The 15,513-nt window shown below is 41.4% G+C and overlaps 1 protein-coding gene across 12 annotated transcripts in view; it reads right to left on the bottom strand.

The window, feature by feature from the left end:
• The window catches only part of CACNB2 (calcium voltage-gated channel auxiliary subunit beta 2), a 331,302-nt gene that overhangs the window by 103,030 nt on the left and 212,759 nt on the right, over positions 1 to 15,513 (bottom strand). Inside the window, exon 1 of one of the 12 annotated variants that reach the window (XM_040967833.1) lies at positions 530 to 946. The exons of 9 other annotated variants lie outside the window; for them this stretch is intronic. In XM_040967833.1, coding sequence (XP_040823767.1) covers positions 530 to 598 — 69 coding nt within the window. In that variant the 5' untranslated portion in view covers positions 599 to 946. Of the gene's footprint in view, positions 1 to 529; positions 947 to 15,513 lie in introns of those variants that run through there. 2 more of the 12 variants (XM_040967838.1, XM_040967834.1) reach the window with 2 other exon arrangements.

The following is a 15,513-nucleotide window of genomic DNA, read 5'->3' as shown; positions in this document are numbered from 1 at the left end:
GAACAAGTTCCTTGATAATTAAATGAGCTCAGTGGTGCAGTGCAGAGCTGAAGGGCACTGATAGGTTTCAAGGATAGCTTGAAGAATAATCTACTTAGCAAGTATTTGCTTGAAAGATTTTAAGCTTTCAAAAAAAAAGTGTAATGAGTTATAAACTTGAACTCTCCAAAATGTCACTACCGTGAGAAGATCTCCAATAAATTTTAAGTATCTTTGCATACCTTTTTATATACCTGTACTTTCTCTGATGAAACTGTAAGACGCCAGAACCCTTCAAAAACATCAGCAACACACTGAAATACCTTTTCATTGGATATTTAATAAAAGCTGCTTACAGAAAACACCTACCCGGGATATCTCATCCAGCAATAAATCACAGCACAGAAAAAGGAGCTCAAAAAATGTGAAGAATCTCCCAGGCTCCCACTCTTGCAATCATAATCATATTAACTCAGTCAAACCACCCTCTGCCTCTCCAACAACAGAAAAGCAAACAACATCCCCACCAAAGGAACGCTTTTACGCTTACACAGATATCGGAATTCTTCAGCCTTCCTCCCTTGGCTCTTTTCAGAAGCCTGATCCAGGTGGCCTTCATTAGCCAGACAGCGCCTTTATCGTCCGCAGCTGCAGCCCTGGGCACAGATTCTCCGTGCGTGCTGAGCCCTGAAGAACCCCAGCTCCTTTCCTATCCATGCTCCGGACAAGCCCCTCTTCTCCGTCTCTTTCTGCCTCCAGGGCTTTCACTACAGTCCTGGTGGACTCCCATCCGAGGAGAGTCTTATTTCCCCATTGCTGGGGGAAATACACACACTCCAGTTCTCTATGTTGCTTTCAAAATAAAGCACACTTCAAGAGCATTCACAGATGAGCATCAACTCATTCTGAACTTATTGCATCTTATTACCCTAAAATTTTCTCTTCACTGCTCATGGCTGGTTAAAAGAAATTAGTTGTAACAGAGCCTTTAAAAAAAAAAAAACCTGGGGGGGGTGCTACCCACAACGTATGCAATGACATTTGCAAGTGCAAAGTTCAAGCCTTATCTTTAGAGATCTCCAGGGGGAGGAGAGCAGGAGGGAGGAGGAAGTACTCCTGGCTCTGGGCATGCTCCATATGTAGCCTTTTTACGCAGATGCTCACATCACACTGTTAGTCTATGTCAAATTGCCATTTTACATCCCAAGTGTAAACAGCTGGAAAGGTCTTTCTTGGCTCTATAGTAACCAGCACCTGGTATGTTTGTCAGGTTTCTATTTCAAATGAAACCTTTTCTCAAAGACAAAGCATGTGACCTTTTCATCTGATAATCTCTTTCCATTACATACTATGGAAAGCATATCTTATGTCATCATAGACAATAAATATTACATACAATACTGGACAGCCAAATCAAACCATGCTCCTCGGTAATAATACTGCTCTTTATTGCTTGCGGCTTTCTAAACAAGATGCAAGAGAACGATCTGACCATTTAATCAGAACATGAAAGTAATCACATCTCTATAAAGCAATGAGTTTAACTGAGCTCAAAATGACATCGAACAGCTTCTCCAACTGAAAAACTACCATTTGAAACAAAGCCATTGGAATACATAACAGTGTGAACTGTAACAATCCTTATGATGAAATTTCAAAGCCTGGTTGATTAATGAGCTAGAGTTACACAGTCACAAAATACAGTGAGTCCCATTGCCTCTTACAGGTAGGATCCAGAGGCTTGAGAAGGAATGATATGAAAGTTATTTGCTGTTTCTACTGGGAATATACTTTAAAAGTTTATTTATGAAAATATGCACATTTCCAGGTTTCTTAAGTGTAAACATCGCATTCCTATTACTGCATACCCAGCTGCAGGTATTTGGACATTATCTCATAAACCTGCAAGTGAATGCAACAAGGGTGTTTTTAATTAGGCCTGCCTCCCTTTTTCTACACTGCCCCTTCAGAGTGCTAGCAACACTCTTCAGGACATACATGCTGGAAAATATAGGGAATAGGGTTACAGAACAAAAAATCAGAGTCCCACGGCATCTCTCTTTTGTTGTTACAATACAAACTCGTGAACAGATCATTTATGTTGTCATGAGATGAATATAAAATGCACCGGCCATAAACCTGGACGGCAACTTTTTGTTTGAGCAAGATTTATCAGGGAAAAGTGCAATTTTCAACCTAGACACACAGGAATGGGGGGAGGAGGGAGTGCCTAATGTCCCCAAAGAGCTTCCTTCAGCAGTAGCATAGTGGCGGTTTCGCAGGAAGTACACAACCCACAAGACACCTGAGTACTTACTGTCAATTGTCTTCATTTTAGACCCTGCCACTCCTGAGAAAGCTCAGGTCGCACCCTAGTGAAGATACCAAGTTTCTGCCAGTGAGAATCAAGAACAGGAAGACAGGCACACACAATATATATATATTGAGTGGCAGCACTGGACAGCATATCCAGGTGCATATGAAGTATATGAAAGTACATTGGAAGCTGCAGATGACACATAACAGGATGGAGGAGAGAACAAATAGATCAACTACCCCACCCAAGTGTTGGCAGTGAGTCTCCTGGGCAAATGGAGACTCTAAGGTGGACTATATCAATGGATTCTGGAGAGATTTCAACATGCTTGGAGTGGCAAGATGGGCAATACTTCAGAACTGTTGAACCATCAAAACCTCATGAACAGGACCCTCAGAGCATGCCCCAGAATGGGGACCCTAGGGTGGTATCGCATGGTTGTCCTCCATCCCAGGGTGCAGAGGTATTTGGGAGGCTGGTGTGGCTTCTCTCCTTGTCTGACCCCTTCCCCAGATACAGGAAGGAAAAAAAGAGTGTGGAAATTGTGATCTCACCCACCTACCTTTCTATATGCCTTGAACTGTGTAAAAAATCATCAAAAATTAAAATAAAAAAAAGTTAAGGTTGTGAAGACACAATGCAGTATGCATCTCTACTTTCAAATCAAAGATGGACTCCCAATGAAACTGTGAAATATATCTTGACAATAGGATGCTGGACACTCTGCTATTCTCCATACCTACAATGTCAGGATACATTTAAATAGCAGAATGATGGACTTCTGTTTTTGAAGAACTATACTATCATAATAATATAGGGGAAATCAGTGGGGAGGGGATTTTGGAAGGAGAAGGGGCAATCCCAGAGCCTATGGAACTGTAATATAAAATAAGTTAAAAAAGGGAGACAAGAAATCAGAGGTAGCTTTTACACTATGTCTGTTTCCAGATTGAAATAATTAAAGTAGTAAAGGAAAGTCTCCATTGATTTTTGCCACTGACTTTTGGAGTTCCCTCAACAAAGGTCTATTTTAGAGATAGAAGTATGACTGGATTATCTTCAGAAACTCACAGAAAGAGCCAACTGCCTTTCCTTCCTTCTCCCTGCCATGGGGTATACATGCACAATAATTCTCATTACAGATGTTATATCAGGGTATTTCAAAAAGCTTGAGGAAAAATGACAAGCTTATTTTGACAAAAATGTTTCTGAAATCCACACATTGCATTTTCATACTTTTCCCATGATCTTTGTATGTCCTTGTATATATATATCCTTTGTCAAAAGAGACATCGAAATAATTGTGTTAGACTCTCTGCTCCAAAGATGGCCACTGAAATAGTAGCATGTTTTAGTAGCCAGAGTTGTTGCATCTTTGAAAGTCACCCTCCTGCCATATGCATTACAATGAATCTTCTCCCTTTGGGGAGTGTGGATTTATGTGACTAGAAGTGATGTATCTAATTAACCGTTTGCCTTTGGTACCATATGGACTTCTCAGTTATCACGCCTCAAGTAGTATTCAGTCAGGAACAGCTGGCAGTCATTTCCATAACTCCTGAGTAGGTTCATTACAAGATGTACCCTTGACTCTGTATTCTTTCACGGGATGCATTGGGTTTTTTTTTACAGTGTTTGTCCTTGTACCTGGAAAAGGTACATCACATTTCCAGCAATCCATGTTTCCTCTTCTACCTTTTAATATTCATATTCTTAATTGTGCACTTCCAAAAAGCACTTTGTGCCTGATGTCTACCACCAGTTTATCCTCAGAGCTCACCCCAAACGGGTGTACTCTCCTTAGAGGAAAATGTAATCATGGAATCAGATAAGCTTATACTTTCATCTAAGGTTCTTTTTGTTTGCCAAATATTTTCACAATAAAGTGTCACCCAATTCCTGTAACACATTTTTGGAATTCATGACATTTGCCTTTCTTGAGGCCATATTCTACCGTTTCACAGAAGTACATATTTCCAACATCAGTTTCATAGGTATTGTATTTTTTTAAAAGCCAAAAGGAATTTGTTTTCAAGCCAAAGAAACACAATTACAGAATTTTAAGTCTATTTCAAATTGGTATCTTGGATTTTGAACTGTGCCATCTATTTCTGCAGGACATCTTCCTACATGGAGTAAAGCAATACCTGGAAGCAAGATTAGTTTCTTCTCGAATCCCAAGGCTGCCCCTGCTCAGACAAAGCCATCTGCCTTCAGTAACCCCAAGACTTCAAACTGCCTCCTCACGCACCTGACTACACCAACCTAATGGCAAATCTGACTTCCCTGTTTCACCTGGACTTGCCATGGAAAGACATGCCATCGCTCTACTGGGTAGGCCCACTTCTAAAATAATATGCAATGGGGTAGATTTCTGGGGACAAGGATATAAGGGAAATGATTCTCAGTTTTGCAGTGCTTGTTTGTAGCGGAGATAATTCTTTCATTTTCCATATTGGCCTCCGTTTTTTATAGATTAGAAAAAGTAACTTTTATTCTATGATGTATTTGTTCTAGATCAAGAAATCAGATTTGTTTTTGTTTTTTTTTGCAGGAGAGCCATAAATCATTTACTAACAATGATATTGACTCTAAAGATTTTTAAATGATACAAGGTGCTGAGCTAAAGCACATTTTTTCACAAATATTGTGTATTTACCCACAAATTTCATGCAACTTCTATTAAAATACTGAAAATCTCAAATGTGATTGACCTATCATTTGGCTTCATGTCAAAAGAGTCACAAATGACGACGACTCTCTGCAAGGTCATTCCTGTGTGACACTTCGATGATTATGCAAAAGGTGAAATGTAAACTTCACTTTTCTGAAGAGAACAGGAAAATGTATAAACACCTTCTAACCATATTATCATCTACATGAGATTGTAAATTTTGCACTGTAAGCTCAAGGCTGAGCGCAGGACTGTGGGAGGCATCAAAGCAAGCTGTGGACCATGGAATCTGATCTAGTGAAAGAGACTGTTGCAAAGTTAGCAGAAATGTAATGGTTATGGGAAAATTTTACAAGCCTGAGATGATAGAACAATATTAAGGGGGACAGTATGTAGTGAGGATACCGAGATGACACTGAGACTGAGGTAACAATATGTTCAAACTGGAAAGAGAAAAGCCAAAAGCAAGCCCTGGAATGTGCTGAGGAGAGAGATGTCCAACCAGAGGGTAGAGCATATGCTAGGGTTCCGAGGCCAACAACACATAGCCAATCTGAAGAACTGCAAAGAGGTCAGTGCAGCTACTGAATTACTAAAGCTTTCTCAACTCCTCTCCCTCCCCCTTACATCCCCTTGCTCTATCTCCCTGTCCCTCCCTCTCTCTCTTTCTCCATCCCCTGCCCCACCATCTTTTGATCTCCTTTTCCATGAGATACACATTTGAGCACACCTGGAACTTGGAGCTGGGATTCCCACACTGACAAGGCATGAACTCACAGAACAATTTCTTACATATGTATAACTCTTTTAACTAGAAGCACCATTTACATTATCGTCAGTAAACTCCACTTTATTGAAAATGTGTCTTCTCAGACTTAAGCAAAGTTCTTCCTTCTAAGTTCAGCACTCTATTACACACTAGATAAAACGTGTGTTTCTGAGATTGCTCTATATCATGCTAATAATTGGAACAATTTACTCGGTGGACTGTATACATGAATGACAACAAATGCTTTAGTTTTAATAAATGCTTACACTCTAACAGGAAGTGTGCTGATACACAAATGGTATTACCCTATATAAACTCTGATGGTCTAAATTTTTATGGATGAGAAAACTGAAGCTTAAGAAGTTATCTGAGATCCCCAAGGTAATAATCAGGGGAATTAGGAGTTAACTTTTAACAGTTGGAACTCAAGCCCCATGGCTGCTTCGGTTTATAAAGGCAAAAGCTGTGATAAGCCCCTACATGTAACTGAAGTTTCCATGCGTTGCAAACTTTTCTTTCCATTAGTAATATGTACAGCCATTTCTGATGGTCAAAAAGTGTGAATTCCAGATTCTTTGCTAAGCATGATGTCCTCTCTTATCTTTATAAATTTCCAAATTGCCTGTTTCTAAAACGAGCAGAGGATCATGTAACTTTACATTGCTTAATACAATGCCATTTTGCAGGAAGAAGTGTTTGTAAACTCACTGCAACACTGAAATTATCCTCACTTCAGAGTGACTCAAAATTACAAAGCATGCTTTATATCACTCATCTAGAATGGGAAGTAAGTAGAAAAGGAAGATAATGAAGTCAAGACACTGGCCATTTTGACTTTTCTTTCCTCTCTGAAAGTGAACACAACTTTGGCAAGCTAGTCTTTCGCAGTCGGCTTGGAGCTAAACATTTCTGCAGCTGACCACGCCTCCAGTGTCTCCTAGCTCAATGGCAGCTGTGGCTGGTTTTTAGCCCTGCAGATGAAGTTTTTACTGAGCACAAAAGCTAAGTGTAGAAAGCACAGAGAAGTGCCTGATGTGCCCATTTTTTAGAGTAATATATCAAAACAGCTATCATTAAATTATTCCTTAAAATGCTGATTCTTTATCTTATCTTTTTCTTTAGAAAAGTGCTTCTGCCCAGTGTTTGAAAAATTTTACATCATCAAAAAACATCAAAGTGAGGTGGGCCTCAGGATGGGGTGTCTTGCTCAGATCCCGATTCCAGCCACCACATGCACATGGTGAGCTGTCCCTGGGCTTGCCTAGGCTCGGGGGTTGCTCTTTTCGGGGTGAGTACACCGAGGGGGGAGGTCTCCGTGACTGGGCAGGTCCAGAGCTCACCCACCGCCCTCAATGCGTGGTGAATGGGATTGGGGAGGGGCGCGACCTTGGGCCTGGGGGTTTAAACTTCCAGCAGCCTCCCATATGCTGGTGGGTCTCAGGACGGTGCGTCTCATGCCTGGATCCCAAACGACAGCCACCATGTGCACATGGTGAGCTGACCCTGGGCGACCAGTGCACCATTTGGTGCCAGGTTCTGCCTGCTGGCTGCCCATCCTGGGAGCTCTGGGGTTTTGGTTCTTTGAATCGCTGCTTAGGTAGCTCCAGGTTGATCACACTGTGCTTCTGGGATGTGAGTCAATCCTATAGATTCCCATTGACAATAACTCTTCCTTTGAAGAACTTGTAATCACTTAACAATGCTGAGCACCAAACACCGTTCATGTAAAAGCTAAGGGTTGGGGCTTGTCCAGCAGGATATCCTATTACCTGACATGTTGATGGATCAGCAGACGGGTCACATTAGGCAGGGCCATGACATTAACTAGCACTCGAGAACCATATCGGGGGTAGATTCTGTGGGCGATGTGTGGGCCACACACTGTGGAAATTCTAGCCCTACTGGTTAGCTCAAGAGTTTGGGTGGTGATGGACTAAGCTAGATGTGACCAAGGAGCCTGCCATCAATCACAGGTAAAGCAACATGCAACAGTCTGGACTGGTCAGGGCAGCAGCACCCAAATGTGCATCCTGAATAGGGTGTGGAGTGGGCCAAGCTGCAACATTCACCAGCTCATACAAGGCCAAATGGAAGGCCAGATTGCACCGGGCAATGGCCTAAAACCCATTGGCATGTATGAGAACTGGGTCTGGGAGTGGATCAAGTGGAGGAACATGGGAAACTTCCCTGGAGAGTCATAGCTCCCACTGCAGAATATGTGGTCCAGACCTGGGGGTCGGACAAGCTGGGCAATTTGCTCCAACAGTTGGATAATGTGTAAATTGGTAATGGAATGGGATGTACTGGCAGGACTGAGCAAACTGTAGCCTACAAGCAAAACTAGAAACCAGCATGGAGCACAAGTCATGCCGAGCTAGGCTCTTGCACCTACTAGGTCTCAACCCCTACTTAGGCATATGTGGGAATGGATGAGCCATGGCTGGGGTGAAACATCCAACAGCAAGAACCAGACTGGGTTGAAGGCCAGTCAGGAAAAGCCACTGCTAGGACAGGAGGTAAACTGAGTAGTGCTAGCTCATGGACCCCCTGGTATGAGCAAAATCTGGCATTGGGAGAGGTTCTGATGGAGGAGCCTGGGCAACTCCTCTGGCAGGACACAGTCCCTGCAGGTAAGTGCAAGAAGCATGATAGGAAACAGCCCAGAATAGGCCATGGAAAGTTTCCCACTGGCATACATTTGGCATGGGCTAGACAGAGAGGCACTCAACAACATCCATGAGGGCTGGATAGTTGAGCTGGTCAGATGGAACAAAGTTTTAATACCTATTGACATGTACGAGAGCAGAAGGGGATGTGGGACAGACTGGACTAGTCTGCTACACATACTGGCAAACCAGAGTAGGGGGCGGGCCTGGTGGGGGTTATTGTGGGTCACCCTAACTAGGCTGCAGCTCCCACTTGTTTATGTTAGGGCCGAGTGTGTGCTGGGCATAACCAGGCTGGACGGCAACACCCATTGGTTCCAGTGGAAGTTGGGACTGAAAACAGAACCAACCCAAAATTGCAACCACCAGCTGATCGGGGTGATGGACTGTGCCGGGCCCTGTGCTTGCTAAAACACACAAGAATCTGGTCTGGGAATACCTCAAAGTTTCTTTGGGAATCTCCCCAATCGAAATGCCGGACACAGAACCCTAACCAAGAAAAGACAGAAGACAGAACAAGTCAATCAACCATCTCAGCTATATGTTGACAGCGAAATACTGGGCAAATGGAGACTCTATGATGGACTGTGTTAATCAGTGGATTCTTCAATGACCTCATCGTGCTCAGAGCGGCAAGACTGGCAGCAATTCCTAACTGGTGAACTATCAAAACCACTTGAGCAAGTATCTCAGAGCATGCCCCACATTTGGGACTTGGGGTGGGTGGAAAACTGGGTGGAGCTTTCCCAGCATGACCTCAATACGTGAAGGAAACAATATGGAAATAATAATCTCACCCACTTCCCTATAGCCCTTGAACCTTTTTACCGTAATTAGCTATGTAAAGATTGTAAAAAATACAATTAAAAAAACCCAAATCTTTAAAAGAAGGAAAATAAAAATTTGGGGGGGAGGAATAAAGTGGAGGAAATTAAGAACAGAAAAAAAAACATCAAAGTGAAAAGGTTAAAATTAGAGAACCTGTTTTAAGTTGTTTTGAATTTTGGATTTCAGGCATAGGCTAAATAACTTACCATCACAAATGCAACATTTATTGGGTGTGGGGGATGGTAGAATTTTTTTTTTGTCTTTAATATGTATTTAATAATGTCAATAGCAAGTATCTTCACATTAACAATCTTTTTCAGAAAAAAATTTTGTCTTTCTAGTCATGAAATAGAAATGGATAGGCATGAAACAACGATTGCTTCTCTAAGAGCTGGAACGCCTTAATATTCTTCTTATGAAAACTGACCCCGACGGGAGGAAAAGACTCACGGGAATTTTGGAGACTTCAGGTGGCAACAGGTACTGCCAAGAAGTCTCAGTGGACTCCATCACTGAACTTCACCTTTCCACTCAGTCATTCACACCAAGACACACACAATGGGATTATTTCACGCCTTTGAAGAAAATCTTCCCCTAACTCCATTTTTTTTCCTGCTGTTCCATCTTCCTGCTTCTTTACACACAAAAAGTTTCTAGAAAATTGCTTAGCTTGACTTCAACCCTTCCTTCCCAAGTCTCTCTTAAAACTTCTCCCTCCCTCGATTCCATGAAAACTGCTCATCTCGGTCATCAATGATCTTTGACTGACAGAAATGGGCGAGGTAGGTAGCCAGCTATTTTAGTCCCGGCAGCTAGGAGCCACACTCTCCCCTATCTTATGTAACCCTATCTGTTAAGGAAAGGACCTCTTTCCCAGGAAATTCTTTCTTTCATAAGTGACCTGGGAGCAGGGGAGGTGACAGCGAGGAGAGATTGTGTCACTACTCCCCTTCCCAAGCTCTTAAGAAGCCTGGTAAGTGCGAAGTGCATTCTCTCGGTAAATCCCTTACTTTTTAAATAAACTATATCACTTTGCAAGGTGACTGGTGCCCACACTCAGGATGCTTTTTTAAGTAAAAGGTAAGAACCTAGGACATAAATATTAGGCCCAGATCTAGACCACAACACAGTGAGCAATTCTGAGTTCAGCTTACCTTACAGATAGCATTCCATGTGGCTGATCCTTGACTTGACTTTCCAGAAACCATCCTTCTTTGTCTTTCTCTTTTCCTATTGGCTGCTCCTACATCTCAATTGCCAAACTCTGTTCTGTTGCCAAACTCCTCCACCCTCTCATCACCACCCCTTCCTGTCCCATCTCTCCCTTTTTCTGCTTCAACCTCACTAGTTTCCATGATATATTTCTCAGGTCCCAGGAGCTGTCCTCTGCTACATTGATACAGTAACTATCACATCTTTTAATTCTCCATACTCAGATATTTCTTGGCCAGGCCTTCTGCAACCACCTTATTTAAGTTTATGATCCTCTCTATCTCCCAGTATTACCAATCTTACTACCCCATACTTCTTAAAAGAACAGTGCTTTTATCTTCTAACGTATAAATTACTTACTAGCCTTTGCATCTCCCTCTGTAGAACATTGATCTGTGAGGCTGCAGATATTCTGTTTCATTCACTCATACATCTCAGGTGCCCAGAATTGCAGTAAATGGTCATATGCTGTACATTTATGGAATGAAAGAGTAACGGTGAGCACCAGCACTGTGGAACAGCGGGTTAAGCCACTGCTGGCAACTTTGACATCCTTCATCAGAGTCAAACTGGAATACAGGCTCTAGTCTTGGCTGCTCTCTTGGATCTAGCACCCTACTACTGTACTTGGAAAGGGAGCAGAAGAAGCCCACTCACACAGGAGACCTGAATGGAGTTTTTGGCTGCAGGTTATGGCCTGGTCTCATCTGAATTATTGATGCCATTTTTTGAAATTATTTTTATTATTTTCCATGATACAGTTTTGTAGGTCTAGGGACTCCCCTCTTTCCCTCCTTTTTCATCCTCCTCATTTCCCCCATATTATTACAGTAATACAGTCTTTTAGTTACAATTATAACATTCTGCTATTTAAATCCATCATGCAATCAATAGGTATAGACAAAGGAAGAACATCTAGCATCATACTATTAAGGAATATTAAGTAATTTGCTGGGATTTTGTTGAGGCCATTTTGAGGGGAGAACTATGGGTGAAAGATCTCTTTTTTCCAATCTCTTTAACCAAATTAAGTAAATCTTTAAAATAGCCAAAAAACAAACAAAAAAAGAATAAGGACAGAAGGGAGAAGGAGAGAAGAGGTAGTGAGGGAGTGGGCAGTGAGTGAGGGAGACAAACACAGAAGGAGGGAGGGAGGGAGAGGAAGGAAAGGGAAGGGAGAGAGTGAGAGTGAGGCCGACCCTATTCCTACTCAAATCCTGCATCTTGAAGCCTCTCCCCCTCTACTGGCTCACAGCATCCATAAATACTCCTAAATGTGCCCATACCTATTCCTTATTTTAAAAAATTTAATATAAATGTGACTCTTAATTATAAGTAGCTAATAAATATTTATGAATTAAAAGGAAATATTTCAGCCCAAAGATCTATCTATCTGATATCTAAGGATAAACCTCAATAAACATAGAAAATGTCAACTGTAGGTCAGTTAAAAATCTATGCTCCATAATAAATGAATCACTCCAAAACCCAAAAAGACAGTATGTTTAAAATTTCCATAATATCTGTCTTGGTAGGAATTTAAGAGATTTTTTATATTTTTGGAAATACGATTAAGGCTTATTTTCTCTGTAGCCACTTTCTCCATGAACTTTGCTTCTTCATTCTAGGAATTTAGTTTCCAGTCCTAAAATTGCCAATGACTCACTGCACAACCAAATGTAAGCTTTATAAATATTCCCCAGGCTAATTCTTCGCTCTATAAAATGAGTACATGAAATTCAAGTTATTAGAAAGAATGCTATCAAAACTTTTCTTACAAATGGTTGAAGATACATTGTAAAGATGACAACTGAGGGCCCGGAACGGTGCCTAGTGGCTAAATTCCTCACCTTGCATGCTCTGGGATCTCATATGGGCGTTGGTTCAAATCCCAGAAGTCCCGCTTCCCATACATCTCCAAGCTTGTGGCCTGGGAAAGCAGATGGAGAAGGCCCAAGGCCTTGGGACCATGTATCCACATGGGGACCAGGAGGAGGCTCCTGGTACCTGGCTTCAGATCAGCACAGCTCCGGCTGTTGCACCTGCTTGGGGCGTGAAGTATTGGACGGAAGATTTTCCTCTCTGTCTTCCTCTCTGTATATCTTACTTTCCAATAAAAATAAATACATCTTTAAAAAAAGAGAGATGATATCTGAATGTTGACAGAGTTGTCATGTACCATCCCTGCCATTCACATAGGGATGAAGTTTAAATTCACAAAAGAATTATTGTACATACACTTTTTAAGATGGAATGTTTTAAAAACTCAAACCAGGACAAGAGAAAACTATTCCTTTAACGTAGGTCATATACTAAGATGTGACACACTAAGTGGACAAATGCCAAGCTTCGGAACACCTCAATGCACTCTCTTCTGCTGCTTAAAGGCCACGTCACAAGACGAGTGTCCAAATGCAAGCTGCTCTCTTGAGCGGCAGAACAACAGAACAAGTGAATCTTAGCCCTTGCCTTGCGAGGTGAGCTCTCCGAGGTGGCAGTCAACACAAAGCCTGGGTATTAATGCACAGCCCCACATGTGGACGTGAGAACGACACAGCTGTGAAAGGGATGCAGCTTCAGTTCCAGAACATCTCGCTCTCTAGAACACGTGCTCTGCATATACCCAACACATAGTGAAGAAACTAGTCATAGGTACCTGGAAATATGCACATTACATTTAATACCATTTTCTCGTTAGGTTAGCACTCTTTGAAATACCAATCCACATGCCAGAAGATTATACTAAATTGATATTTTCATACCTTACTCACAGTTTTTGTCTCTCATACAATAATTTTGGAAGAGAATTTCTTTTTGTTGGTAACTAAAAATAAAACTTGAATAATAATTTCAGTTTTGTGGTGTAACATAACAAAAATTCTTAAATTGTAGTCCATATATTTAGTAGCCAACCTTAAAGATATTTTCAAAGACCAAAGATCCTTATAAGCAAATGTTTATGATGCCTTAAATATTTCTCTCTATATAAAGGTATATAGAAAGTATAGGAACAACAAAAACAACGGGAGACTTGAGCTAGATTACTTAACAATATTTTTGGGTGAAATTTCTCTCTGTGTAATGGTCCCCTTTAATGGATAAACACAAAAAAGCTCTTTTTTATGGCTATTGAAATGTCTCACAAAATACCCTGAAAATATTCTTGATGTTGTAAAAAAGGATGATGTGCACCTATTTTCTCGAATTGGTTGATTAACCTTGACAGCTTTTACATGTGGGGAAGGGAAACAAAGACTCCTTGAAACACAAAGGAGATGAAGAAGCAAAAATATAAGTTGGTGTATGGGTCATGTCAGGTAACAAACAAGAAGGAAAACAAAAACATTTAAACATGAAATCATAATAAACTATTCCTTTGCAGAAAACACATAAAAGGTATTATTGAAATTTCCTACATAAAATGTTGGGCTTTTCTTCTATGAGTACTTACATAATTTGTTGTTACTGGGATAAGTCTATAAGCAGGTCAAATGACTCAGTACTTTGGTAGTAAATTATTAATATACTGCTCTAAAAGCCTAACCTTCCAGAAAGATATGACTTTGGTTCAGACAGATTTCATATTAAAATAGGCTACATGACCAGGGATTTGGCTGGAAAAACGCCAGTGGTGTGGAGCATTTAGTAATAAGGCCCGTGAAGCACCCAAGTGACCTAATACAGTTAATGGCTCCCCTAAGGCTTGAGCCCACCTTCAGGAGATGGCTTCAAAAGCACAGATAACCTACTTCACACATGCACAGATTTCTTAAAAATATGCAAATTTCAGATTATTAAGCAGGAAATGTGCCAAGGGTATAAAATGTTACCCAGAGTAAGTTACAAACATTTAATAAAACACTAGACAAATGGAGTTTAAAGCAATGTATGCACGATTTCCTGTCTCATAAAGGAGGAAGCATTTTTAAAAAGATTTATTTATTTTTATTGCAAGGTCAGATATACAGACAGGAGGAGAGACAGAGAGGAAGATCTTCCATCTGCTGATTCACTCCCCAGGTGACTGCAACAGCTGGAGCTGAGTCCATCTGAAGTCAGGAGCCGGGAACTTCTTCCGGGTATCCCACAGGAGTGCAGCTTTGGGCTGTCACAGACTGCTTTCCCAGACCACAAGCAGGGAGTTGGATGGGAAGTTGAGCTGCCAGGATTATACACAGGGGCCATCTGGGATCCCAGCAAAGGCAAAGCGATGTCTTCAGTTGCTAGGCTACTGCGCTGGGTCTGAAAGCATTTTTTATTTGAAATATTCAATAAATGGAAACCTGTTTCATATCTGAAAGTAAAATGAACTTTAATGATGATAAACTTTCATCAAGCAGGGCAAAAAGTGGTTTGTTTTATATGAATGTCTCAGTGACCATGTGGACCACTTCCTATTGATTCTTGGGCTGATGGAGCACGCTATGTTACATGGCAGATACCTTCACTAGCAAGGCCCATACCAGACTCAGCCAATCCAAACCAGAAATACGTTCACAGGGTCTTCATTCAAATGACAATAATTTAATATTATCTGCAACAAAGCATTTGCCTTATCCCCTCTTCCCAATAGATGCATGCATTGGAAAATACTATCCACGCTGAGGGCAGGAGTTCCCCCATCCACTTCTGTGCATCCAACTCCTACAATCCTGTGAGAGGAGGCATGACAGAGGTTTCCAGTCACACCCAGAGAAAACAGCACAAAACCTTACTTTGAGGCAGCTTTGGAAATTACTATGAACGAAAGAACCTCCTGGAAGGAAAATTATATTTAGGTGGATATTTTGATTGACAGGACACAATCATAGAAAGAAGGAAGGAAGCACACTGAGGCAAAAGCACCACTACAAGTGAAGAAGGAGGACCTCAATGTTTTTAAGGATCCAAAACTTCGTGAGCAAGAGAAAGGCAGACTGATCAGCTTTCTTGTTATTACAAGCTACAAGTGGCAGCTAATTTTATAAAGAACAAAGGTGGATTCGGTTCAAGGCCCAGATGGGGCAGTCCCACGGCTGTGGCTTCTACTAAGGGTGATGGATGGCAATGGTGGAGCACGAACAGAGGA

This window comes from Ochotona curzoniae, unplaced genomic scaffold (assembly GCF_017591425.1).
Source record: "Ochotona curzoniae isolate NIBS_2020 unplaced genomic scaffold, NIBS_Ocur_1.0 scaffold_4683, whole genome shotgun sequence".
NCBI lineage: Eukaryota > Metazoa > Chordata > Mammalia > Lagomorpha > Ochotonidae > Ochotona > Ochotona curzoniae.
Note: the sequence above shows the minus strand (reverse complement) of the source record. Positions and strands in the feature narration are given on the sequence as shown.